The sequence below is a fragment of the Saccopteryx leptura genome, chromosome 6, assembly GCF_036850995.1.
Source record: "Saccopteryx leptura isolate mSacLep1 chromosome 6, mSacLep1_pri_phased_curated, whole genome shotgun sequence".
Taxonomy (NCBI): domain Eukaryota; kingdom Metazoa; phylum Chordata; class Mammalia; order Chiroptera; family Emballonuridae; genus Saccopteryx; species Saccopteryx leptura.
The window spans coordinates 24,178,484-24,205,710 of NC_089508.1; the positions used below are offsets into that span (position 1 = coordinate 24,178,484).

At 39.5% G+C, this 27,227-nt stretch overlaps 1 protein-coding gene across 1 annotated transcript in view; it reads left to right on the forward strand.

Moving 5' to 3' along the window:
* SPTLC2 (serine palmitoyltransferase long chain base subunit 2) overlaps positions 1 to 27,227 on the forward strand; it is a 102,143-nt gene that overhangs the window by 45,170 nt on the left and 29,746 nt on the right. The window contains exons 6-9 of the mRNA XM_066344477.1: positions 4,587 to 4,680; positions 8,091 to 8,196; positions 8,836 to 9,055; positions 11,259 to 11,385. Of these exons, the coding sequence (XP_066200574.1) occupies positions 4,587 to 4,680; positions 8,091 to 8,196; positions 8,836 to 9,055; positions 11,259 to 11,385 (547 nt within the window). The remainder of the gene's footprint in view (positions 1 to 4,586; positions 4,681 to 8,090; positions 8,197 to 8,835; positions 9,056 to 11,258; positions 11,386 to 27,227) is intronic.

Below are 27,227 nucleotides of genomic sequence, written 5' to 3' on the forward strand. Positions count from 1 at the left end.
GGTATCGGCAGAAAAATAGACACTCAGACCAATGGAACAGAATAGAAAGTCCAGAAATAAAACCACATATATATGGTCAAATAATTTTCGATAAAGGGGCCAACAACACACAATGGAGAAAAGAAAGCCTCTTCAACAAATGGTGCTGGGAAAACGGGAAAGCCACATGCAAAAGAATGAAACTCGACTACAGCTTGTCCCCTTGTACGAAAATTAACTCAAAATAGATCAAAAACCTAAATATAAGACCTGAAACAATAAAGTACATAGAAGAAGACATAGGTACTAAACTCATGGACCTGGGTTTTAAAGAGCATTTTATGAATTTGACTCCAAAGGCAAGAGAAGTGAAGGCAAAGATAAATGAATGGGACTACATCAGACTAAAAAGTTTTTACTCAGCAAGAGAAACTGACAACAAAATAAACAGACAGCCAACTAAATGGGAAATGATATTTTCAAACAACAGCTCAGATAAGGGCCTAATATCCAAAATATACAAAGAACTCATAAAATTCAACAGACAAACAAACAATCCAATAAAAAAATGGGAAGAGGACATGAACAGACACTTCTCCCAGGAAGAAATACAAATGGCCAACAGATATATAAAAAGAAGCTCATCTTCATTAGTTATTAGAGAAATGCAAATCAAAACTACAATGAGATACCACCTCGCACCTGTTAGATTAGTTATTATCAACAAGACAGGTAATAGCAAATGCTGGAGAGGCTGTGGAGAAAAAGGAACCCTCATTCGCTGTTGTTGGGAATGTAAAGTAGTACAACCATTATGGAAGAAAGTATGGTGGTTCCTCAAAAAACTGAAAATAGAACTACCTTATGACCCAGCAATCCCTCTACTGGGTATATACCCCAAAAACTCAGAAACATTGATACGTAAAGATACATGTAGCCCCATGTTCATTGCAGCATTGTTCACAGTGGCCAAGACATGGAAACAACCAAAAAGCCCTTCAATAGAAGACTGGATAAAGAAGATGTGGCACATATACACTATGGAATACTACTCAGCCATAAGAAATGATGACATCGGATCATTTACAGCAAAATGGTGGGATCTTGATAACATTATATGGAGTGAAATAAGTAAATCAGAAAAAAAACAAGAACTACACGATTCCATACATTGGTGGGACATAAAAACGAGACTAAGAGACATGGACAAGAGTGTGGTGGTTACCGGGGGTGGGGAGCAGGAGGGGGCATGGGAGAGGAAGAGGGAGAGGGGAAGGGAGAGGGCGAGGGTCACAAAGAAAACCAGATAGAAGATGACAGAGGACAATCTGACTTTGGGTGATGGGTATGCAACGTAATTGAATGACAAGATAACCTGGACATGTTTTCTTTGAATATATGTACCCTGATTTATTGATGTCACCCATTAACATTAATAAAAATTTACTTATAAAATAAAAAAGAAAATAAACAATAGGAGAAAACAAATGAAATTGATAGATCTCGAGCTAAACTGGTCAGGGTAAAAAGAGAGAAGACAAAACTTACCAGTAGCAGGAATGAAGAAGGTACATCACCACACATCCTACGGATATTAAAAGGATATAAGGAAATATTAAGAACAACTTTGTTTTGTAAATTCAACAACTTAGCTACTACAATGGACAGATTTCGTGAGAGACATAAATATATGATTCTTTGACTTCACATTGATCATAATACATTTTGGCATCATAAACTTGAGATTCTTATTTAGAATTTCTTAAAATTTTTCACACTAAATGGTTAAAATAAATCTCATCCTACTTCTGTGTGCTCACAAACTCTTTTAACAATCACTATCTAGAATTAGATGTCTTATATATGATATGGAATATACTACCTTAAACATTTATTTTGCAAATCAAACATTATAGTTGACATGTTATTAAATATAATTTAATTCAGTCAAGGCAGCACCTAATCCAGTTTTAATATTTCTTTAAATCTTGTACTGAATTTCTCTGTGAGATGATTGATGATTCAGCTGAAAGTCAGAGGCAGTGTATTAGCTAAGAGCATCTGTTCTGGGAGCAGAAGCTTTGTATTGAGTCACTTACATACATCTTTGTGACCTTGGGCAGGATATGTAACTCCTTAGTTTCCACATATGTAAAGTGGGGATAATAACAGTACCTACCTCACAGATCTGTTGTGAGGATTAAAAGTAATAATATGTTGACAACCTTTAACATAATGCCTGAAACATGTTAAGCATTTAGATGTTAACTGCTGACACTTTTTATATTTGAATAAAGAATACAATAGAGCCTTGTAGTATATTAAAAGGAAAAACAGATACACAGAAATTATCAATAAGGCTGTCTAACAGTAGGTGATAAACAAAAAGAACACAACTATATTGCAGATTTTGCCAGAAAAAAATCAGATGGAAAGAAAATAAAATTGTATAGAGGAGAAGGAGAGAGAATGCTTTCTAAGTTACAGTGGAATGCCAAGAGTGGTTAAGAAAAGGATTTGAAGACTTGCAGGAGAGGAATTCAGCCTCTCTTTATTTTTTCCCATTTCTCTCTTTTTTTCCATTTTAATACTTCTTTTCAAAGATAAATTTAGACTTACAGAAGAGTCGCAAGAGAGTACAGAGAGTTCCTGTATACCCTTCACTTAGCTTCCCTTTATGTTGCTGTCTTACATAACAGTGGACCGTGTGTCAAACCGAAGAAACTAACCTTGACACAATACTACTAAGTATAGAACTTATTCAATTCACCAGTTTTTCCACTGATCCCATTTTCCTGTTCTAGTGTCCAGTCGAGTATGTTTCTTGCATTTAGTTGTCTTTCCTTATCTTTTCTGACCTTGACTCTTGTAAAAGAAGAGTTGTTGTTCCTCCCCCATTTATTTATATCAATATGAATTCATCATTATTTTATTATTTTGGTTCAACATGGTTGCTTTTTTGCCTTTTATTGTTTTAGAGAGAGAGACAGACAGGAAGGGAGAGGGATGAGAAGCATCAACTCATAGTTGCATCAGTTTAGTTGTTCACTGATTGCTTCTCGTATGTACCTTAACTGGGGGGCTCAAGCTGAGCCAGCGACTCCATACTCAAGCCGGCCACCTTGGGCTCAAGCCAGCAATCCCACACTCAAGTTGGTGAGGCTACACTCAAGCTGATGACCTCCAGGTTTTGAACCTGGGACTTCAGCATCCCGGGTCAACACTTTATCCATTGCACCACCATCGTTCAGGCTCAACATTATTGCTTTTAATTTTGTTGCTCAAGTTTGTTCAGTTTTGGCCATTAGGAGATCTTTCAGGTGGGTTACTCTGGCCTTTAAATATGCCCCGTTTTTTTTAAAGCACTTTTCTTTGTAGGAAAACAAGATGTGCCAGGCTCTTTTTACCTATCCTACCTTTGGTCAACCACTTAGTTCCCCATTGAGCCCTGGTTCCTTTTATTGGAGGATAGTATTTGAAAACCAAAGTTTGGTATGTTTATTGCTGCTACAGTATCATTGCTTCTCTCCCCTCAGTGTCTAGAGCTAGAAAAATATAAGCATGTACACTACTCATGCATACACATACCGATTAGTGTGCATGTGTATAGATACATAAATTTTAAAAATTATTAGTCCATATTGGTACCTCCACCTCTAGTTCTCTTCATTTTTAATCTACACCTTTTTAACTAGGGAGCTTTTTAAAATCTTAATTAAAAACTTTACACACAGTAAAAATTTTACGCAGAAAATTGCTATTACAAGTTTCTTAAGTGTCCATCCAGGGATACCCTGTAATAAATAGGCGTATATATGTGTGTGTCCGTATATCTTCTCTCTTCCTTTTATTCTCCTGGGAGGACACTGATACTTTCTGTAACTTATGTTTTTCATCTAATTGGATATTTTGAGGCCATTGTTGACAGAAAAACCTGTTGCTGAGTTCAGATTTTATAGATTGGAGCCTCCATAAGATGTGGAAGAATAAGAACTGGGAAGATATAAAAATCCTGGGAGCTTTAGACTTTTCTTGTTGCCTTAGCAGAAACCCGTGTTCACATGGCTTTAAAATAAAGCTTACTCAGGGATTTTGAAGGCAAAAGTAAACCTATATACTCCGTGCCATTTTGGGAGTAGATTAATAAGTGGGTTCCTCATTGAACTCTCAATATGGTTTAGGAGTGAGAGGAAGAATGTGCTGTTTCCAAAGACATTATTACTCCCTCAGCTGCCTTCTCCCCCAAACGTGTTCCGTGGGTAAAATGGTACAGCTTACCAAAACTCAAGAAATGACATCAGACCGACAAAACTGAAACCCTATGAAGACTATCTGATGTAACAGATTTTAGGTATAGATAAAAACCTGTTGCTATATATCTGAATATTTATGTCCAGAAGAAATTAAATTAAAGGCTGGAATTTTACATCTTAGTTAATTTTGCCTCCCCCCCATGTATACTTTATTTTCTTCTTGAAATTGATAGCTTTACTGTTGTATAAGCTTTCCTTAAGAAGATATAATTATTAATGATTTTAGCATTTGGTGATCTGTGTAATGAACCTCTACCCCCCAGCTTCTTACTTCCTGTGCTTGTGGTTTTGCAGGGTTGCTTGATTCTGAGTGATGAGCTGAACCATGCTTCACTGGTTCTAGGAGCCAGGCTCTCAGGAGCAACCATTCGAGTCTTCAAACACAACAGTGAGTTTGTTGTGGAATTTGCTGCTGGCCTTAGCATTTAGTATGCTTTGAGTTAGTGACAGTGTTAACATTAGTTACAATAATAATAGGAAATATAAAGGAGTGAAGGAGCAACATTTAAAATGTCCTGGTTATTCTCCTCCTCATTTGTAGTAAAAATAAAGGCGGAAGGAAGCCTTTTGGTATAAATATGACATTCTCCTTTTATTTGACTTTACACTTTTTCTTGTTTACAAGTCACTTATTCTATAGGCATTTACTAGTCTGTGGTATATCTTGCCATAAACGCTAGGGGTATTGAGATGAATAAAACAGGATGCCTGATCTCAGGGACCTCTGATTAACGAAGAGACTATGGACAAACCAGTAGTTAGAATACAACATAGTTCCTGAGGTACAGTTGTGACCAGATACTATAGAAGCACAGACAAAGGTGGTACTAGGCCCAGGCTTTCTCCCTAAGGAAATAGCACTGTGTATTGTTAAATTATTTGCAATAAAAATGCGTAACTTTTGTAGTTAAGACACTCACATCTACGGAGGAAAGATTATCAAACTGTAGGTTTAATATCTTTTACCAAAATGTGTACATGTACAAGCAGAAGTCTAGGATATACACCTACATGTTAGGTTTGTGTTCCTAGTTGGGAGGTTACAGATGCTAATAACTTTATTCCTTTTGTCTTCGTCTTGTCCAAAATGTTTTGCAATGAGAATGATGCAAATACCATTTTGTTTTATGTAAATGGGACTTATTAAACATCATTGTGGGACCTGCTCTTTTCTTACAACACGTCGTGAACTTTGGCAATAGGTGTGCGTCTCCTCCTCCCTTAATGCCAGGGTGACGGGCAGTATCTGGCAGTGCTCTTATTTAGTCCCTCTCTCAGTCTGGACACTGAGGTGGTTTCTCAATTTTTCTACTAGAAATGGTCCTACCTATACCCACATTTTTGCTCAGTTGTTTGTTTAGTGCCTTAGGATGAATTCCTAGCAGTCTTAGAATGCCTGGTTAAAAGGGCACAAATATTTCTGTACTTTTCCAAAGTGCCTCCCAGCATTGCACAGAGTTTTTACTCAACAACATGACAGTGACTCACAAGCCAACATAGGCCGTTATGAATCATTTTAAATCTTTCCTACTCTAATAAGCCAATAGCATGTTAATTTTTGTTAATTTTTATTTCTTTAATAGGTGTTGAACAACTTTTTATACAGTATTATGCTTATATTTGTAAATTAGCCATTTCAAATGGTTTCTCCTTTTTACTGATGTTGCAGAACTTTTTAGTTTGCTTTTAGTGTCTTACTGTGCGGATTTATTAAAATGTTTATGTTTTCAGCCTGACCTGTGGTGGCGCAGTGGATAAAGTGTCGACCTGGACACACTGAGGTCGCCGGTTCAAAACCCTGGGCTTGCCTGGTCAGGGCACATGTGGGAGTTGATGCTTCCTGCTCCTCCTTTCTGTCTGTCTGTCTGTCTGTCTCTCTCTCTCCTCTCTAAAATGAATAAATAAATAAAAATATTTTAAAATGTTTATGTTTTCACATTTATTGTCTTATGACTTGGATTTTGGGTTAATGCCTTTCATATTTTAAGATAATAGGGTTATTCTCATTTTCTTCTAGTATATAGTTTTGTAGTATATTTTTTATTTAAATCTTTGTTTTTACATGGGATTCAGAGAGCATAATATGAGAGAAATACTATATTTTTCTGCCTTAATTAATAATATGGTTTGGTATTCTACAGATATTTCCTTTAATCTAAAATTTTGAATCCGTTTTTTTCTTCTTTTCTGTATGTAATAAACAGAGGAAACTAAAACAAAAAGTACATGTTTAGGTGGCTCTTGCCAATTGCCACGTCTGCGGTAGGACTGGCGGCCTCTGGTCAGACACAGACACACTCCTGGGGCAGCATATCCTATCTCCTGTCTCTGGGTCAGGTAGCAGACAGGTGTGTTCTGTGAGTAACTGAAGGTGCAAACCCAGTCACAGCCTATGGCCATCTTAATTTTGTTTGTGGTATGTGTTTTTATTACCTTATTTTTCTTCTCTACCAAAGTCCTTTTTATGAAAAGAACAAAATCATATAACTTAGTAACCACCTCCTTCTATGAAGAGCAATAGACTATAAAATCAGATTTTATGGTGGGGTGCCTCCCTCCCTTGTTAAAGACATCCCAGACTAAATGTTGCATAGATTTGGGAGGGGGATGGTTCTTAAGGACAGTGTTCTTAAGGGCAAAAAATTTAACTATATTAAGTCAGTAGTGGTGGCAACAATGGTCTTTAAAGCATCTATCTTTAACAGAGGGATTGTGACCCTCTTTAATGGTAGTACCAACCACATTGCTTCCTAGGTCTGCTAACCACCTTAAAAACCTACGGGGCGAGTTGGGCGGGGGGGTGAAAGAGGATGGAAGGGATAGATTGTGCACCTGAAACCTGTATAATTTTATTAAGTAATATCATTTCAATACATTCAATAAAAATGTTTTAAAAGAAAAAAATGTCAACAGAGACACAATAACTTGGCTGTATATAGATAGCAGATCAAATCAAACATGGGATGATCTCAACTGATTGCCAAGCTGCCTTACACAGAGATTCATGCATTCAGGAGTCATCCTAAGGCACTAACCGGACTGGTGTGTTTTTAACCCATTACCAAAATACTGTATTTAACAAGCATATATTAAGAATATCTTTGGTGAAAGGAAGTGTGCGTGTACTTGAAGTTTTCCCCCCATATTTGCTTTTTAGGAGGTGTATGTGTTTATAGTGGTTTTTCATACTCTTAGTCAGTATTCTTAACACACTGTTTTGGAATGACTCACTAGGTATTAAATCAAGATACAGTTAGTTTAATAAATACCAAAAATGCTAACTGAATCGCAAGGTATTTAACATGAACATAGGTCATTTCATAAGCATGCTAACCAACTGACTTATTTGTGTCACAGTCATTTATTGAGTTTCCGTGGTTTTGAACATTTACATTTTATTTTATTTTTATATATTTTTATTGATTGATTTTAGAGAGGGGGAAGATAGAGAGAGAGAGTGAAACATTGATTTGTTGTTACACCCATTTTTGCATTTACTGGTTGATTCTTACATGTGTCCTGACTGGGGATCATACCAGCGACCCCGGTGCCTGGGGGTGATGTTCTTTAACCAACTAAGCCACCCAGTCAGGGCATTTGTTACATTTTAGATGAGATTTTAATTCAAGCGAGCAGTAGCTCACTCATTCTGCCCTTTTCTGTCCAGTTCTGATTTTGTTCATGTCCTTTGCTATCTGAGACATACTTCCTGAGTAAGAAATGTATACTTGCACTTCTGGAAGACAGTCGGGAAAGAGGAAGGTACTGGATGCTGACATTCTTTTGTGTGTGCTGTAGATATGCAGAGCCTAGAGAAGTTATTGAAAGATGCCATTGTTTATGGTCAGCCTCGGACACGAAGGCCCTGGAAGAAGATTCTAATCGTTGTGGAGGGCATTTATAGGTAATCCTGCTTTATTCTTCTTCTCTTTTTGATTTGGCTCCATGAAGTCTTAGAATTTTTAAGTAATCTTTACTGCATTTTTAAGGTATCACTAATGTAGACCCCTCTGGAAACTGAGATATTGCAACTTATTAAATACCTGGAGCAGAGCACTAGAACACAAGTCTCCTTGTATGGCTCTTCTTATTCTTCCCGTCATGCTACATGGTCCCCAGGCCCCTCTTCTGCCTGGATCCTTTGTTTTTCTGTTGTAGAGGGAATTTATACCCAGGGTCAAGAATTGGAATGTTTTCTAATATGTCAAAACAAATCATACACCATTTAGTTTTAAGAAATATTTTATTTTGATTACCTATTTGCAGCCTTGTTGCAGCCTTGCATATATTTTCTTATCTCCTAAATTTTTTTTTTTGTGAGAGAGACCGACAAACAGACAGGGACTGACAGACGGGAAGGGAGAGAGATAAGAAGCATCAACTCAAAGCTGCGGCACCTTAGTTGTTCATTGATTGCTTTCTCAGTGCCTTGACTGTTTCAAAAATCAATAAACTTATGAAATTAATAATAATAAAGTGGCTAACTCCTAATTTTGAGAGTTCAGAAGTCTCAGTGTATATGGTTTTTACTCTGTTTTGCCAGCATGGAGGGATCTATTGTTCGCCTTCCTGAAGTGATTGCCCTTAAGAAGAAATACAAGGCGTACTTGTATCTAGATGAAGCTCACAGCATTGGGGCTCTGGGCCCTGCAGGTCGAGGTGTGGTCGATTACTTTGGCCTGGATCCTGAGGATGTGGATATTATGATGGGAACATTCACCAAGAGCTTTGGTGCTTCTGGAGGATACATTGGAGGCAAGAAGGTAAATGGGTCATGAGAATTGAGCAGTTAAGGTCCTGGCTGTTATATTTGGTGATTCATGGTTAGCAGACAGCATTTCGAAGCAGGATGTAGAGGTCCTGAATTTGTTTGGGGCTTAGGCCCATAGAGCCAGTGGGTTCACTCTTCAGCTGCCTGGGAGTGACTGATGCACTAAAGACTGGTTCTGTTCATTGTTTGTTGTTTTCTTGTTTGAGCTGCATTCTAAACTAATGCTGGTTTGAGATATAAAATACCCTCTTGTATGAAAGAACACACAGTGTTGCTGCCTGTCTGCCCCAGTCTTTTGCTGGATTTGAATTGTGCTCACAGTTTCAAGGTAGTGGGGTTGTCATGGGAGCCATTGGGAATAAAAGACCGATTTCCCTGCCCTTGGACTCAAATACATCTTGGGTAAGCCTAGAAAGAGAAAGAAAAAAATTATTTTGCTAGATCTGGTGTATTACAAGGTTTTGTGTTTTTGTTTTGTTTGTTTTGGTTTAAAAATTATGTAATAAACTCTGAGGCATTTGAGGATATGGCATGGTAGAAATGTTTGAACCGTGGAGATAGAGGCTTGGGTTTGAATATTTGCCTAACTGTGTGTGACCTTGGGTAAAGCATTTAACCTTCCAATTTCTTTACCAGTAAAACAGATAAAGATGCCAGCTTATAATATTATAGAAAGGGTTTAAAAAATAATAATGTATGGCCATGCTACAGTATGGATGAACCCTGAAAGCATTATGTTAATTAAAGAAGGGAGTCACAAAAGGTCGCATACTGTATTACATATTTCATATGATACATCAAGAACAGGAAAATCATAGGCAGAAAGTAAGGTAGTGAGTGCCAGGGGCTGGAAGGTGACTGCTGACAGGTGTGGGGTTTCTTTCTGAGGTCATGAAAATGGTCTAAGGTAAGATTGTGATGAAAGTTGTACAGCTCTGTGAATATACTAAAAAAAGCTGAATTGTACACTTAAAAAGTGAACACCATCGTATGTGAATTATATCAGTAAAACTTATTTTTAAAAACTGCAGTTATAGGAGGAAAACAACGTGTGTTAACTATATGTAGTTACTCATCTGCAGTTACTCATAAATATCCTTAATTCCTCTTTAAAACTTTGGAAATCTTAAAGCACTGGCATTCTCTTAGTAATTGATTGCCTCTTAGGGAATATGCGTTATCAGTGGTTTTGGTCGTTTGACAGATATTTTTTTACCGCTAGTTTTGTTAATGAGGCGAGGCTCACTTTGGAGAGTTGATTGCTTTTTGGTAAGGTTTGTTGCTAAAACAAAGGAAAGAAAAGTAGTACCCTGAGAGATCATTTAGGTACAGTACAGCGTAAGACAAAGGGCAGAAGTGGGTTTACAGTTGTTCAAATGGAAAATAATACAAGAATAAACTCGCATACTCACAACTACAAACCTACTTATGCCCCTGCATATTTATGTTGCTGTGAGTTTTATACAATTTTGAGTAGTTTGAAATGATGCACTGTAAAAAAGACATTTTGTGTCTTAGTTCTGATACATAAGCTTTTTGTGTGAATATTTAAAGATTTAGTGAAGTTAGAAGGTATCAGAGATTAGGAATAGACAAGTGATTGCTTTAAAAACCCTGTATCTCACATACAAGGTTGTTTAATATTCCTATTTGCAGACTTTAGTGTTCTCATGAAAGACCCAGTGAATTTCTGTCACATTTATATCAGTTTATAAATCTCTGCATGGAGGATATTTAATGCTTTTAATACTGATTTTAGAGAACTGTCTTTCTCTGGTTTAAGAGTGTAAAGATGGGCTTTGTAGACGTGGATTAAAATGCAGATGATATCTCCTATAATACTTATAAGTAAACCATTGTATCCAAAAGGAATCCAAACACATTCTTGTTTATTTCAGCATTGTAGATTTATTTGTAACACTAAATGGTAAGTTCTCCAAATTTAGAGGGCTTCTTAAAAACTAGTTTCTAATTCTTCCACGTTTTGGCATATTTTAAAAAACAACAGAGCCTAAGGATGTTGCCATGTGTCTGGTCCAGTCATTGCTGACAGTGTGCTTTGACCGTGTTGATTAGTGTCCCTATTCCAGTGCTGCTGACAAAAGGAGGAGTCTGCTTGCTCCTGGAAGGTAGGCAGCGGCATTGCCGGTAAAGTCTGTCGTTGCCTCTAATGACTTGCCTCTGTGGACTCCCAGGAGCTGATAGACTACCTGCGAACACATTCTCACAGTGCCGCGTACGCCACATCAATGTCACCGCCTGTGGTGGAGCAGATCATCACCTCGATGGAGTGCATCATGGGGAAGGATGGCACCACCCTGGGTAAGTCATTCTTTTCTTTGAAAATTGTCCTGGGCTCAGTGAATACTTAACAACCAAACGTCTTTTTTTAGAGCTTTATTTCCTAAAATGAGGAGCCAGGCCTCCTACTCAGTAAGCTGGCAGTTACGGGCGGCCTTCTTGTCTATTAACAACACTTCAGTGTGTTTGATACACATGCCGTGAAAACCAGCTTGGCTTGTTCCTATTGAGTTTTTTCCTCTATGGATGGTGAAGCTTTAATCTAACTATCCAACCTACCCTTATAAGTCACAGGTAATAAGCATCAGGGTTTTCTATGAACTGCACAATTTTATGAAAAAAAAAACAATGTACTGTATAATGGTGTTTCATTCCCATAGTATTTAAAAGCTGTTTCCGTGAATTATTGTCCTTGATTTAATGCCTTGAAAAGAGTTTATAGTGTACCACACAATAGCTAATAAATGTCATCCTGAATTTGTATAGTCTGTCTTTGGTGGAATTTATAGATTAGATGCCCTGACTTAAAATTAAACATACTAAAATGAACAGTAGTGCGGCCTTTCCTTTCTGAGAGTTGTCTTTTATTCTGCATCACTAGAGGGCAGTGTTAACTGCAGAAAGTGATAATAAAAAGGGAGCAGTTGAATTTTTTGTTTTGTTTTTTCGCTTTTAAAAATATTTCCACGGTGAGTAAGAAACATACCTTAATTGTACTTGTTTTTTAAATTCTTCTAAAATCAGTTTACTCTCATTAAAGATCTCACATTCTCAGTCTTGAGCTCTCTACTTTTCAGTTAAATAGCACCGGTAAGATTGATTTGATTTGCATTGAAAAATGAGAAAGAAGTGGTATGCCTGACATTGATTGATTTAAGCCTGTTTTCTTAAATCAGAATTTTACCTTAATATTATTTCTGGTCTGTGATACCTCCTTGTTATTTCTTGAACATTTCATTAATACGGTGAACAGTCATAACAATATCGTCTCTCCTTCCTACACAGTGTGATTGGAAATAGTGTGCTTTAATTTGGAAAGTGGGCAGTCAAGAGTTCTGGGAACCTCGTTTGCAATTTTAAATAGGTGGTCATTTGAAGAAATATGGTTTTAGCAAGTACTTAAAGAAGGTAAGGCTTTAGCCCTGAAAATCCGAGATAGAAGGCCCTCTGATGAAGGCAGCTCTGTCTCCCATACTTTTGTTATTTATTTATTTTGTTTGTTTGTTTTAATGACAGAAGGGGAGGCAGAGACAGACTCCCACATGCCCTCCCCTCACTGGGATCCACCTGGCAAGCCCACTAAGGGGCGATGCTCTGCCCATTGGGGCCCATACTCCATTGCAACCTGAGCCATTTTTTAGAGCCTGAGGCGGAGTCCATGGAGCCAGCCTTGGCACCTGGGGCCAGATTGCTCTAATTGAGCCATGGCTGCAGGAGGGGAGGAGAAGAGAGGTAGGGGAGGAGAAGAGAGGGAGAGAGAGAAATGAGAGGGGCAGGGGTGGAGAAGCAGATGGGTACTTCTCCTATGTGCCCTGACCAGGAATTGAACCCGGGGCATCCACACACCAGGCCAACGCTCTACCACTGAGCCAACCAGCCAGGGCCCATACTTTTGTACTTTTACACTGTGTTCGGGAATAGCAAGGAGGCCAGTGTGGCCAGAGCACAGTAGTGCAGGTAGAGTGAGTGAGGTGAGGATAGAGGTTGTGCAGAGGATAGAAGTGCTAACAGGAAGCAGTGTTATCTTGTAAGAGTATTAGGCTGACACAAACACAAACTTTTTGGTAGTACAAGGATGAAATGTAATAAAGTATTAGGAAATGCTGCTATAGAAAGATGGAGACTTAACCAAAAATGAACTTTCAGTTAATAAGCAGAAACACCAAAAGCCTGTTGGTCAGTTGGTATAGGATAGGCTTAGAGATTTCATTGTATGTGTGGAAGTATGAGTTATACCAACGCTAAATGTATGAAATTTGACTAACCACTAAAATTTTCACAAGTATATATTTTTTTCCCTGTCAAATTATAAGTTCTTTGAGAGCAGGGACCTATGTTTTGCTCCTTCTTTGCATCTCTTTTCTTTTTTTTTTGTGAGAGGAGGGCAGATAGATAGACTCCTGCATGCACCCCCACTGGGATCCATCAGGAATCCCCCTCTGGGGCTGATTCTTGAATCAGTCAATCTACTTTTGATGCCTGAGGCTGATGCACTCAGACCAACTGAGCTATCTTGGGTGCCTGAGGCCAACACTCAAACCGCTGAGCCTCTGCTGTGAGAGGGGGAGAGGGAGAATAGAGGGAAAGGGAGGGGTGGAGAAGCAGATGTTCGCTTCTCCTGTGGGCCCTGACTGGGAATCAAACCAGGGAAGGACATCCATATGCCAGGCTGATGCTCTACCACTGAGCCAACTGACCAGGGCTTCCTTTGCATCTTAAATAGTGCCTATTTCAAGCCTTAGAGTCAATAATTGTTTGACTTAATTCTCAAAATTATTCTCTCTCTTACCCAGGTAAAACGTAAACATGAAAAGAGTTTAGGCCATCTTTACTTTATTCCTCTGTTTAGAGCTATATTTGGCACAGAGAGAAATGCATTAAATACTTGATTAATAATTAAATGAATAATCTTTTGGTGCATTGAAGAGAGGCAATGTAAGACTTAGTGACCTATGATTTAGCCTATTATTATGTTCTTAAACTCTGAGAAGATAAGAATTGTATACTGTACATGTAAAGAGAAGGGTGAGCTCAATCATTCACTCTTTCAAGATTATTATTATTATTATTATTTTTAAGATACAGAGAGGAAGCTAGAGATAGAAAAAGCATCAACTTAAAGTTTGGCACTTTAGTTGTTCATTGACTGCTTTCTCATATGTGCCTTGGCCAAGCAAGGATCTCCAGACGAGCTAGTGACCCCCTTCCCCAAGCCAGCAACCATAGGATCATGTCTATAACCCCATGCTCAAACCTGAGACCCCCACACTCAAGCTGGCGAGCCTATGGTCAAGCTGGTGACCTCGGGGTTTCAAACCTGGGTCCTCAGTGTCCCAGGTCGACACTCTAGGATTATTCTTGAATTGAAGCCTCATGTATACTGACCAGTATAACTTAGGAAAAAAATATACAAGAGATTTCTGATGAATAATTTGTTTTTCTTTTTTTAATATAAATGCAACATTTGATTTGATGCTGTTACTTATTTTCTCTTGGTGGGAAAATCTTCCTACCTTTATGATACAGTTGTTTTGACCTTCACTATCTTAGCCAGGCCTCTTATAACCAGAAGCAACCATTTGTAAGCTAGCTTTCTGAGCCAGGGAAGCCTTGCTCCATCCTAACTTGCAGGTTTGTGTCTCATGAATGATACAGATATGGGAACTAATCCTTGAAAGAACATTAAGAATCAAATTAGGATAGAGATGCTAAATTTAGTTTCTTATAAATAAGACTTACAGATATCTATAAAGCAGGTTAGATTTGAATTAAAATATAAATATTTGCTTGTCATTAAATACTTCGGTTGAATTTTAGGGTTGTTTATTAACATCTATTCTTTTCCAACCAAAGCTATGACCCGTGTCAGATTGTAGGGTTTATGGCACTATGTATGTTCTTCACACATCGGTTGTTCTATCAGTTTAGTATAATTTTTCTCTTTTTCCCCCAAACCAGAATTAGTGGATCTGAAATAGTTACCGTTATTTTATAATGACAGTACTATGAGCTACGAAATGTTGAGCAACTCTTTGATTTAAGATGAAATCAAAACTAAAATGTGACTCGAGTTGTTGAGGAATAAAAAAAAGAGAAAACACTTAGCCTTGACACTTGGAAAACTTTCTTTTGTTTAACACAAATGTAATGAAATAATATTGTTTTTAATTAGTTTCTAGTGTTTAGGGTCAGTTATAGCTAAAGCATGGAAGATTTATGATTATAAAGCAGACATAAATATAAAAAACCTTGACAATGTAAAAGTCACTGCAGGAAGGTGTGAGATTTGGAAGAGGGGAAGGAAGCAAGGGGAATGCCAGTGTGTCCTGTTCTACCATACTTGCTGGGGAGTCAGTAGATACTATCAGGTTTATAAAGAATACATTTTGAAGTTAAGAAATAGTCTTTAAATTTATGAAGTTATGCAATCAGCCACTAGAAGACTTAAAAGTAGTAATATTACACAAATTGGCTGTGATTTGTGGAGGCAGCATGGAAAGTAATAGAAGTACAGATGCATCCAGTCACCACCTGCGGCTGGTAAACCAGAAGCAGAGGTGTGTGCTGCTCAGCAGTCTTGGTGCTAGCTCCCAGAAAGGCCAGAAGCAGAGCCTGGCACCACTTCCTGGGACCGGGAATGGAGGTAGCTGGTGGGAGGGGGAAACTTCTCGTTTTTAGTTAATACTCTGTACTAGAATTTAACATGTGAATATGTTACTTTTATGATTAAATTTTTTCTATTATATTCCAGAGTATGTTAATAACATGGAAATGAACTCTGCTTAAAACAAGATTGAAAGTAAGGCTTAAACATACATATACACAAATACTATGTAGTTGATTGCTAATAAGTGTTTTCATCTTTTTTGTGGGAAGACGTGTTACTCTTTGGGGCTGGATGGTAAAGCCTTCAGAAAAGCTGCAGCAAGCAAGGGAAGCCGAGATCTGTTCCCTACCTACTTTATAAATTCTTTTTTCACTTTCCTCCCAACCTTTTCCACATTTCCTCTCCCATTCCTGTCCTTTTCCCAAAGAGAGGGACATGTGACTAGGGACCAAAATGAGGGGATTGTGCTGCCAGCGCACTTGTACTTGAGTGAACATGAGTTAGAACAGACTGGTGGGTAAAAAAAAAGGAAACTGAGGAAATTCTGACAGATTTCTTTGGACATTTGAAATCTGACTTTTACTTCACACATCCACTAATTCACACCGATTAATGGAAATGTAGCTGTAAGATCTATTTATGAATCTAGGCAAATTGACCAAAGCAACTGAAATTGTGCTAGTCCATTTTTCAGAGCTGTGCTTTGATGTGTTTTATTTCTGGCTAAAGATACAGTAATATGTGTGGCGCCCAGGTCAATGTCTGACATTTAGTAACCTTTCAGTAAATTTGCAGATGAATGAATGCACAAGTGATCCAGAGATAGTGGATAATGAGTGAGTTCTTGTGTAGTTGAAAGTGAAGCACAATGGCCAAATGATGGAACAAATAAACTAGAGGAACCTTTTTACTAGATAAGTTTTAAAATGCTGACAAATGACTTTCTAAGTAGAAAACTGCTTTTACTACTTCTTAGTTTTGAAAGGAACTGGGCCCATTCAGGCAGTGTTGATGTAGGAGAAAAAAAAGAATAGTTGGGCAAATTGAATTGTAATTAAAATTTAGGTTTGGCTCATTTGAATTAATTCCAGTAATAAACTTGTTGATGAGGTGTTAAATGATCACCTTGAGAAGCCCAGAAACTGTCAAAAACAAATTTAGGAGAATTGAAGAACTTAAAAAAAATAAAAATAAGGCCTCCCAGGATTCCCATGCTGGAGGGGCAGAACTGTTCAAGAAAACAGTCATTTTGGGGTGGTGGTCATAAAGAGAATTTCCTGCTTCTCCGCAGGGGGCTGACAGCTTCTAACATCCACTTGTTATGTTTGGCAGGTGGAATTTTCCTTTGGCTGAGACTGAGTACCTCTCTCTGTAAGCCCTGTGCTTTCTTTGTTCTCTCTTTTTTAATGTTTATTTTATCGATTTTAGAGAGAGGGAGGGAGAGCGCTAGAGCGAGATAGGAATATCTGTTCCTGTATGTGCCCTGACCGGGGATAAAACCGGCAACCTCTGTGCTTTGGGATGAAGTTCTAACCAGCTGAGCTATCTGGCCAGGGCAGCCCTGTGCTTTTTTGAGCCCAAGAATGTTTGGGTTTCACTTTTTTCTTTATTATTATTTATCTCTTTTACATAATTTGTTTATTTTACTTTTAGAAATTTATCTAAATAAAATTCCAGTTTTCCAGGGAACAGTTTTATGCTTAGCCACAGTATAGTTTAGTAGTGGATCTGATGCTAAAGGTCAGATTAGATCTCTCCTGTCTTGTAACTTACTACCTACAACACTGTTAAAAAATATTTGATTTTATATTAATGAAACATATATTGGCCCTGGCCAGAGGCTTAGTGGATAGATCAACTTCCTGGGTTCAGTTCCTGGTCAGGACACACAAGAGAAGTAACCATCTGCTTCTCTCTTCCTCCCTCTTTCCCTCCTGCAGCCAGTGGCTCCATTGGTTCAAGCGTGGCCTCCAGCACTGAGGATAGCTCTGAGCCCTCAGCCTCAGGTGCTAAAAATAGCTCAGTTGATTTGAGCATCAGCCCCAGATAGGGTTGTTGGGTGGATCACAGCCAGAGCCCATGTGGGAGTTTGTCTCACTATCTCCCCTCCTCTTACTGGAGGGAAAAAAAAGTATCAAGCATCTACTCTCTATCCTGTGATGGGTATGCTGTTAACAACTGTGGACTTGAATACATGATTCTTGTCTAGTGGCAGGGGTAGGAGTAGGATTCCAAGGAAGGACTGATCTCAGAGCCACGGATACATTCTTCCTTTGTTCAGCTTCCCTTTTTCTCAATTTCTTCCTTTCTTCTGCCTGAAAACTTTCTTGCTCACCCCCCCCCCCCAAAAAAAACCTTTAAACTTTCTCAAAGCCAGCTAATTACTTGAAGCAAACTCAGATCTTAATGGTTTTAATGTTCCTTATCAATATATCTATGCATATTTTTTCTCCAGACAATATTGTTACAGGACAGGGGTCCTGGCCCTCCAGGTCTGCCTAGGCCCTAGGACCAGCCAGTAATATATACGTAGGTTCTTGACTTCTTGCTGAAAAAATTTCACAAGAATCCAGGTGATTGTGAGAGTAAGTATTTTAAAGCTGGGGACACTGACACAAGGAAGGGCCTAGAATAGAAGGAGCCACAGGAGAGCGAGGCGGGGCTGCCTTGGCTCACCAGGAAGTCAGAGGAAAGGGGGCCTTGGAGACAGTTCAGGGGTCAGCCCAGGACCTGCTGCAGCTGCCCACTGCTCATGAAGATCTTAGGGATGTCCCAGGGAAGGAGCTCAACAGAATATTCATGAGCTCTCCAGGCGTGTCTTTTTAGGGTCTTGCTTTCCACTGATTGGCACCAGAGCAGTGGGTCATTAGTCAGTGCAGTGGTCCTGAGATCAGCTTTGTCATTGCTTGTCTGGTTTTATTGCTTTTCTGGGCCTGCAGCTGAAGCACAACTGAGGCCTTGATATTGTTGTCCCTAGGGTTTAATGCTTAAGGACTATTCTCCACCTATCTCCCTTGTTCACTCCCCTGCTAAAGGGTTCTAACCCACAAGAGCAGCGACTTGCCAGAGGAGGAAAGGTCAGGGAGGGTCTGAACCAGTGACATGAAATCAGGGGGTCTAAACTCCATGACCAGCAATATGTTAGTAGAGGAAGGTTTACGCTGGGGGTGAGATCCTTGTCTTCCCAGTTTTGCCCATTGCTAGCCACCTGGGGCTTCCAGCCCTGGTGACCTTCTGTGCCTGGCCTACACTCCTTGCTCTGCTCATGTCTAACTGCCTACTACAATATCACTGTACTAAATTACTAGAAATCAAAGAAAGAAGACTTTTCTTTTGTAAAGTAGCTTCTTCATTATCTAGCTTTTGGGCTTTTTAACAAATGACATAGGCCTTCTGATATCAGCAAGCAAAATGACCATTTTACAGGTGGAGAAATTTGACCATACTAATGGGACCAATTTTCTTACTATCTTGTCTGTGAACTGAACTCCATCTGCTTCTACTTCTGAAGTTGCATTAATTAATGATATTTAATATTTTATTATAATAGACTTATTTTATAACCTACAATATTTCTAATTTTGATTTCTGGTCTGCTTAATTTTCCAAAAGACAGCAAAGTTGAGTTGTGAGTGAGTAATCAGCCCCACAAATGAAAGCCCTTTGGAATACTTGCCTGCCTGTTCCCTCTGTGGCTCAGTAACCCCGTTCACCTCCCTCTCTGATCCAGAAATTATTCTGAATACTCGTGAGCTTTTGTAGCATGGTCTGTTTCTTCTTCCACTCCCATCTCTTCCAAATCAAATGTTAATAAAAGGTTCTTGCCACAAGAGTGGTCTCTCCTTTTGTGTCTTGTTTCAGAGTTTGTTTGAAGCCAGCTATTAAGATGCCCACAGGCGGGAGATTGAAAGCTAACCTTTGAACAAATGTAGACTTATTCATTTAGTAAAATATTGTTCTTAATATATAACATAAATAAGGAGTTTGCGTCTGTTCCTGTGGGACAGGAAAGGATCCTTGAACTAGATGTTCCTACTCCAGGAGACGTGGTAAGATGACATTCTTTTTTTTTTTTTTTTTTTTTTTTTTTTTTTTTTTTTTTTTTTTTTTTTTTTTCATTTTTCTGAAGCTGGAAACAGGGAGAGACAGTCAGACAGACTCCCGCATGCGCCCGACCGGGATCCACCCGGCACGCCCACCAGGGGGCGACGCTCTGCCCACCAGGGGGCGATGCTCTGCCCATCCTGGGCGTCGCCATGTTGCGACCAGAGCCACTCTAGCGCCTGGGGCAGAGGCCACAGAGCCATCCCCAGCGCCCGGGCCATCTTTGCTCCAATGGAGCCTTGGCTGCGGGAGGGGAAGAGAGAGACAGAGAGGAAAGTGCGGCGGAGGGGTGGAGAAGCAAATGGGCGCTTCTCCTGTGTGCCCTGGCCGGGAATCGAACCCGGGTCCTCCGCACGCTAGGCCGACGCTCTACCGCTGAGCCAACTGGCCAGGGCAACATTCTTAATTAAAGAACTGTGAGTCAGGCTTTTTTTTTTTTTTTTTTTTTTTCATTTTTCTGAAGCTGGAAACGGGGATAGACAGTCAGACAGACTCCCGCATGCACCCGACCGGGATCCACCCGGCACGCCCACCAGGGGCGGTGCTCTGCCCCCCAGGGGGCGATGCTCTGCCCATCCTGGGCGTCGCCATATTGCGACCAGAGCCACTCTAGCGCCTGAGGCAGAGGCCACAGAGCCATGCCCAGCGCCCGGGCCATCTTTGCTCCAATGGAGCCTTGGCTGCGGGAGGGGAAGAGAGAGACAGAGAGGAAAGCGCGGCGGAGGGGTGGAGAAGCAAATGGGCGCTTCTCCTATGTGCCCTGGCCGGGAATCGAACCCGGGTCCTCCGCACGCTAGGCCGACGCTCTACCGCTGAGCCAACTGGCCAGGGCAACATTCTTAATTAAAGAACTGTGAGTCAGGCTCTTTATGTAAGATTGAAGTGGGTGAATTACTATAGTTTAGTTATTTATTTTTTTCATGATACAGTTTCTTTAAAAAATTAATTCTGCAATTTGGTATGTTCAGTTACTGTTTAGCTGAGACATGTGATCACTACTTCAGCCTGTTCTCCTCACTTCCAGTTTGTGAACTTGATAGCGCAGACGTTGTTTTGTTTGCTGAAGAATAACTTTCTAAACCTTAACATGGTTGGGTCTGCAGTTTCCCCCAGAATTACTTCTGAGGACTTTGGGGGACTTGATCCTAGGTTTTCATCAGCTTTATTACTGTTTATTGCTATAAGAATACGTAATGTGTATAAACAAGTGACAAGCTAGATAGACTCTTCTCAGTTAAGAACCAGATATTCTGATGGTTTGCCAGATTTGAGAACTTGCTGAAGAGGAATTTTTTTTTAATGGTCACCTATGGTTTTTCTGTTTTGTTTTGTTAATTAGAGTGACACTAGGTAACATAGCTATACAGGTTTCAGGTACCCAGTTCTACAGCACACCTCTGTACACCATATTGTGTGCTCACCCCCTCCCCAGTCACCTCCCCCTCCCCCTGCCCTGTATCCTCCACCTTCCCTGCTCCGGCCGTCACCACACTGATGTCCGTATCCATAAGTTTGGACATCCATGATGTCCCTAATAAAGGTTTGCTTTATTCCTCTACCTCTATTGTCCCCTCTCGCCCAGGTTTTCTAATTATCTAAATGTTTGTGTCTTCCTGCCATCTACTTTGGCAGTGAAGTGAGGTTCAGAAGGACCTCATTAGGGTGCCCTCTTTTAAGCCCCTGTTCTCAGACCATGTTCAGGGACCATTTGTGTCAGAGGTATTATTAGTATGGTGGGTCCTAACATTGCTCACACATAGGAAAGCTTAAAATTTGGTAAATGTGCTGCTGTCAGGGCCCTTCTGCAGACCCAGTTAATATCTGGGGGTGAGACACTGGGAGGGTGTTATTTGAAGGCACCCCAATAAAAAATAAAAGCACCCCAGATGATCTTATTGCTGTAGAGCTTGTCCACTGTACCACACCACTGAGTCTTAGTGGTCAAGGCCCTAAGACATATATTTTAAAGAAAACCTCAGTTAGTAATCAAACCAACTTTTAAGAGATTTAAGAGTTGTCTTGTCTTTTTTTTTTTTTTTTTTTTTTTACAGGGACAGAGAGAGAGAGGGATAGATAGGGACGGACAGACAGACGGGAACGGTGAGAGAGATGAGAAGCATCAATCATCAGTTTTTTCTTGCGACACCTTAGTTGTTCATTGATTGCTCTCTTGTATGTGCCTTGACCACGGGCCTTCAGCAGACTGAGTAACCCCTTGCTCGAGCCAGTGACCTTGGGTCCAAGCTGGTGAGCTTTTGCTCAAACAGATGAGCCCGTGCTCAAGCTGGCGACCTCGGGGTCTCGAACCTGAGTCCTCCACATCCCAGTCCGATGCTCTATCCACTGCACAACTGCCTGGTCAGGAGAGTTGTCTTTTGAGCTTGTTTACATCACCAAAAGCAGCTCTGTAATTGTTGGTAATTGGGGAAAGGGAAGGCAAGGTGTATGAGACCTTTTTAAAAAAGAAATAAGGGAAATGTTGGCTTCTGCAACAGGACTTTGGTGGTCAGGCTAAGTTGCCGATTTTCAGGCTAAATGCTTTGATACTGCCTTGTAAGGAGCCGGTGGTCCTTGCTGAATGAGTGAGCCGGTGGCATACATGAAGAAGTTCAATTAAGGGAGGGAGAAAAGAGAACTAAGGATTCAGAGACCCCCCGGTCAGGCTTCTTAAGGGATTACTTTTGTTTTGCTTTTTTAAATAGACTATTATCCAGAATCTCGAATTTTCTAGTACATAACCTACAAATGGCCTTGCTCACTTAAACGTTAAGAAATTTTTCAATATTAATCAATTTGTTAAACTTTTTATTGCTTTGCCTTTGACCTCTAAAACTCTTAGTTGAATTCCAAGCCTAGCCTTTATTGCTTTTTTATTTGCTTATAACCCTCTTCATCCGAAGGTGGGTGCTTGACAACAGTACACATATTTTCTCTTCCTCTGTGTTCTGTCTAAAAGTATCTTGTGATATGTTCCAGCATGGAGGGAGGATAGCAGGATGATCTCTGGACAGATTCAGGCTTTCTGTCCTGGCTGTGAGCTGGCTCCCTGTAAGACTCATTTTCTTAATTTTTCATAGGTACTTGGCCCCCTTTCTTTCTTTTGTTAAGAACCTCTGTTTCTGGCTGTGCATTAGCAACTCTTCTTTTAAACTCTTGATTATATTGAATCAACAACTGTAAGCCTCGGCCCCTGCTGCTTGTGGCACATCCTGTGGCTGTCCTCAGGAAATCCTAGTTTTTGGCATTGAAACTAATTAAAGGATTAAACTACTAAGGAGGGGAGTAATAATCGGTGCTTTGTGAGAGGAATTGACTGTGCAGAGCTCCGAGTTAACAAAGGCTGCTCTAGTTGCAGATGAGGGAAACTGCAATAGGAATATGGGCGAGTAGATGAAAATACTTCTTGTGCAGAGGTAAAAAAGAAACAAGGGCTGCTTTAAAACAGTATCCCTCGGGTAGGGAGAGGAGACTGCTTTGATGTATTACCTTGACAGTTGCCCAAGCTGAGCTCTTTTGTATTTGTCCCCAGTCTAGCAAAATCAGGGATGTCTCTAAGAGATGGTAAACTTAGTTCCCATTCATTTTGCTAAACTGTTATAAAGGTACTGAACTCTTGCTGCCTAGGAGTCCCTAATAATGCTTTTACAGGACAGTTCACTGAAGCATGAAAATTACCAGCGCCATTTAGCTGGTACTTAAGAGGACCATGTTATTAAAATCAGTCTGTTCTACTTCTTGACTAGTATTTCTTCTAGTTGTGTAAGTAAGCAGCCAGGTATTTAATAAGAGGTGTGTCTGTGAAAACCAAAGAAAAAAAGGTCAATGATCTGAGCAAATTGTAAACCATTTTCTAAGGCTTCAGTGGAGAAGAATTCTAGATGTAAGGCTCAAAGCTTCTGTGCTGCAGTGAATTCACACAGTGACCATCCTATAGGTTCTCCTGGCCTGCAGTTTGAATGTCTCTGATGATGTCACTATCAGAGGTAAACTCTGTGGCTGAGATTATTTAAGCACAAGCTGTGACGGTTTCTCTGACATTCATGTTATGTCAGCTCAGTATTTTTCAACTGCCAGTTTGCCAGAATTTTTTTTGCCAGTTCATGAAAGAGTTAACCACCCTGCTGTTGTATGAATGTTATAGACCCAATGATCTAGTTAAATCCACTTATGCTCAGAGTGATTGCCATTTATCAGCCTATATCATCGATGAAAATACTATTGAAGTTGGCTTAGGTGGCTTTGGAACTTGTAGGCTCATTCAACAACCTTTTGCATTGTGCAGAGCATTTACAAATCATGCACAATAGACACAAAGCACTCGGACAAATTTATGTAGTGTTCAATGTGTTGTACATGCGGAGTTCAGAATCAAGCACCAGCTTGTACCGTGTTGCACTGTTATACGCAGTATGATCAAACTTTCTCTGTCACGTATTTCTGTTTCCAGCCAGGTCCATCATCGGTCCCCAAGTGTAAAAAGGTCAAAAACTACTGATCTAGCTGCAGTTTGTTATTGCAAGGCTCAGGAAAAAAAGTTTTAGTTCTCAGTAATTCCAAATCAAAGGATAGGAGGAAAATGAAACATTAGTTCAGAGTTGCAGCCAAATTCTTAAGAAAACTAGAAAAATTTAGGTGACAAATGATTTTAAAGACAACTGAACTAAAATCTGATGTCCACAACTGTGCGTTATAGTTTCTACTGAAACATAATTTCTTCTCTTAAAAGCACTCTTATTTTATCAAAGACCCCCAAATTTACTGCACAAGTCTAGTTTCAATACATTTGGCTTGATTATTTGCATAAATATAACAAGAATAAGAAATGATCATATAGGCTGTATTAAGTCAGCTTTGCTGGAATTGCATAAGGAATCTCCAGATTGAATTTAGCCTCAAGGCAAAGAAGCCAAGCCACATCAGACTTTGCCTGTAATACCCTATAGATTTGGGTGAACTTTTCAGGTTCTCAAGGTCCTCAGAAATGTCTAGAAGTTTTTCTTTTGCTATCTCCCAGGAAGGCAACCATAAGTTCTTACCTGCTGTGAACCAGGAAAGCAAGGTACTAGGCTGTTTTTCAAAGGGGCTTATAGTGGCTTTCAAAGTCAATTGTAGTTCCTTAAAGCATTTCAAACATGATATTCTAGCCAAAGCCTTTATATTAACAGCAGTTTGCAATTGTGTCCTGTTATAAAGAAAAGAGATTCTCATTGCATTCATGCAAATAACCATATTGTAACTGGGTAAAACAACCTGCAGGTTCTGCTGCCTCCTGCAAAAAGCGAGCAATTGTGAAACAGGTGATGGTGAAAAGGAAAGAGGTTTATTCAAGTGCTGCTCGCCACTTGAGAAGATGGGGTGACTCTTGTCCTCAAAAACCCATTCTAAAAGTTCAGACACCTTGGCCAGATTACAAGGGATCGGGGGAATTTGAAAAGGGGAGAATTCATGGATGGAGGGCAATGTGCAGTCCCCTTGAGGTACAGAAGTTCTTTCTTTATGGCTGGCTGGACTTCTGCAGTCCTCTTGGCCTTATTGGAGAATCAAAACTCTAAGCCTCAGTGTGGTGGAAGAGAGAAGATTGGGCCTGAGGCTTCTTCATTCTTCTCACTCTGATGTGAACTCGTGATGTGTGTCAGCCTGAGGTCTTTGGCCAGTGTTACCTTTCCTTATTCCAGGAGGGGAACAGGCTCTTGAACTATAACAAAAACTCAGCCAGGGGTGAAAGCATAGGATCGATTATATACTTTTGATTTGTTACAGAATACGTAACTTTGATTACTAGATTATTAATATTAAATTGTAGTTACAGTTAGAATGACAAGGTGGGTTTAATATTTACTAAGATTAACTTGGGTGGCTTTGTATCAGTTCTTTAATAGGCTTACTTTATTAGTGTATTATTTTAATTCTGTTTTATGGCTAATAAGACTAATGTCACTAATACAGCATATTCATTTTCTATTTCAATATTGGCATGAAAATAATAATACTCATTAAGAGTTTCTAAATCCTGGAGGGATCAGGTAGAGAGAAAGATACTGCATACAGAGGTACAAGTTAAATACTTATTATCAAGGTAATTTACCAAACTGTTCTAAGAAAAACAAGCTTTCTTATATAAATTTGGAAAACAAAAGATATATATATATATATAGAGAGAGAGAGAGTGTGTGTGTGTGTGTGTGTGTGTGTGTGTGTGTCAGAGACAGAGACAGGGACAGACAGGAAGGAAGAGAGATGAGAAGCATCCATTTTTTGTTATGGCACCTTAGTTGTTCATTGATTGCTTTTTCATATGTGTCTTGGCTGGGGGGCTACAGCAGACTGAGTGACCCCTTGTTCAAGCCAGCGACCTTGGACTCAAGCTGATAAGCCTTGCTCAAACCAGAGGAGCCCGCACTCAAGCTGGCAGCCTCAGGGTTTCGAACCTGGGTCCTCTACATCCCAGTCCAACCTCTATCCACTGTGCCACCACCTGGTCAGGCCAAAAGATATTTTTAAATCAACAATATTTCAAATAAAAAGTTATAAAAATTATAACCATCCTCAGTTTATTCAGTTCCATATAATTAATTCTTGTTTATCCTGATCATTTGCCAATATGTTACGAATCCAGCTATTCCTTAGAGTTCTATAAATCTTCATCCACTTTAAAGATATGAGCTGAAAACTTAATCTCAGAACCTGTGTTTTAGAATAAGTCAGTCCTCCACATGGGTCTTTCTGAAGATGAAGCATATTTATAAAAGCATCTGAGTCAAATAATGATTGTAAATGACAAAAAAACCTTAAAATGGCAAGATTATAGATCTGATTATAATGCAGTTGACAAAGAACTTTGCTTTTCTCTTAACATTTTAAGATAATTAGAATTACAAATGAAATTCTATCAGGATTTGTAGACTCTTGGGGATTTTTGTATAATCCCTATGACAGTATTTTTCAACCACTAGTCCACCAGAAATTTCATGCTGGTCCATGAAAAAGTTTTAACCACCCTGATGTTGTATGAAGATTATAGACCCAGTGGTTTTAGTTGAACTTGCTTATGCTCAGGGTGATTTTTGCCATAGCAGTCCCTGAAATAATTCTATTTTCACCAATCTGCAAGTGTAAAATGTTGAACACCACTGCCATAGATGTCACTGCCTGGGCTTATTAACCAGGAATTAATTCTAAGGATAATAGAAGAAACACTGGCATTGCCAGAGTGTATCCGAGACCTCGGTGTTGTGATCTCGTCTTCCTGTGTATGCTGGCTCAAAGAAAGCACAAGCAGGAGTTTGCAGCATAGAAAGAAAAATAGCTTAACATTGAATTGGCCAGTCCATAGATGGGGAGCTAATGCTTAGCTCTGTAGGTTACAAATTATATAGGACAAAATCATAAGACACCATGGGTTAGGGGGTTCAGGGTTGTGCTGTTTGCTGAT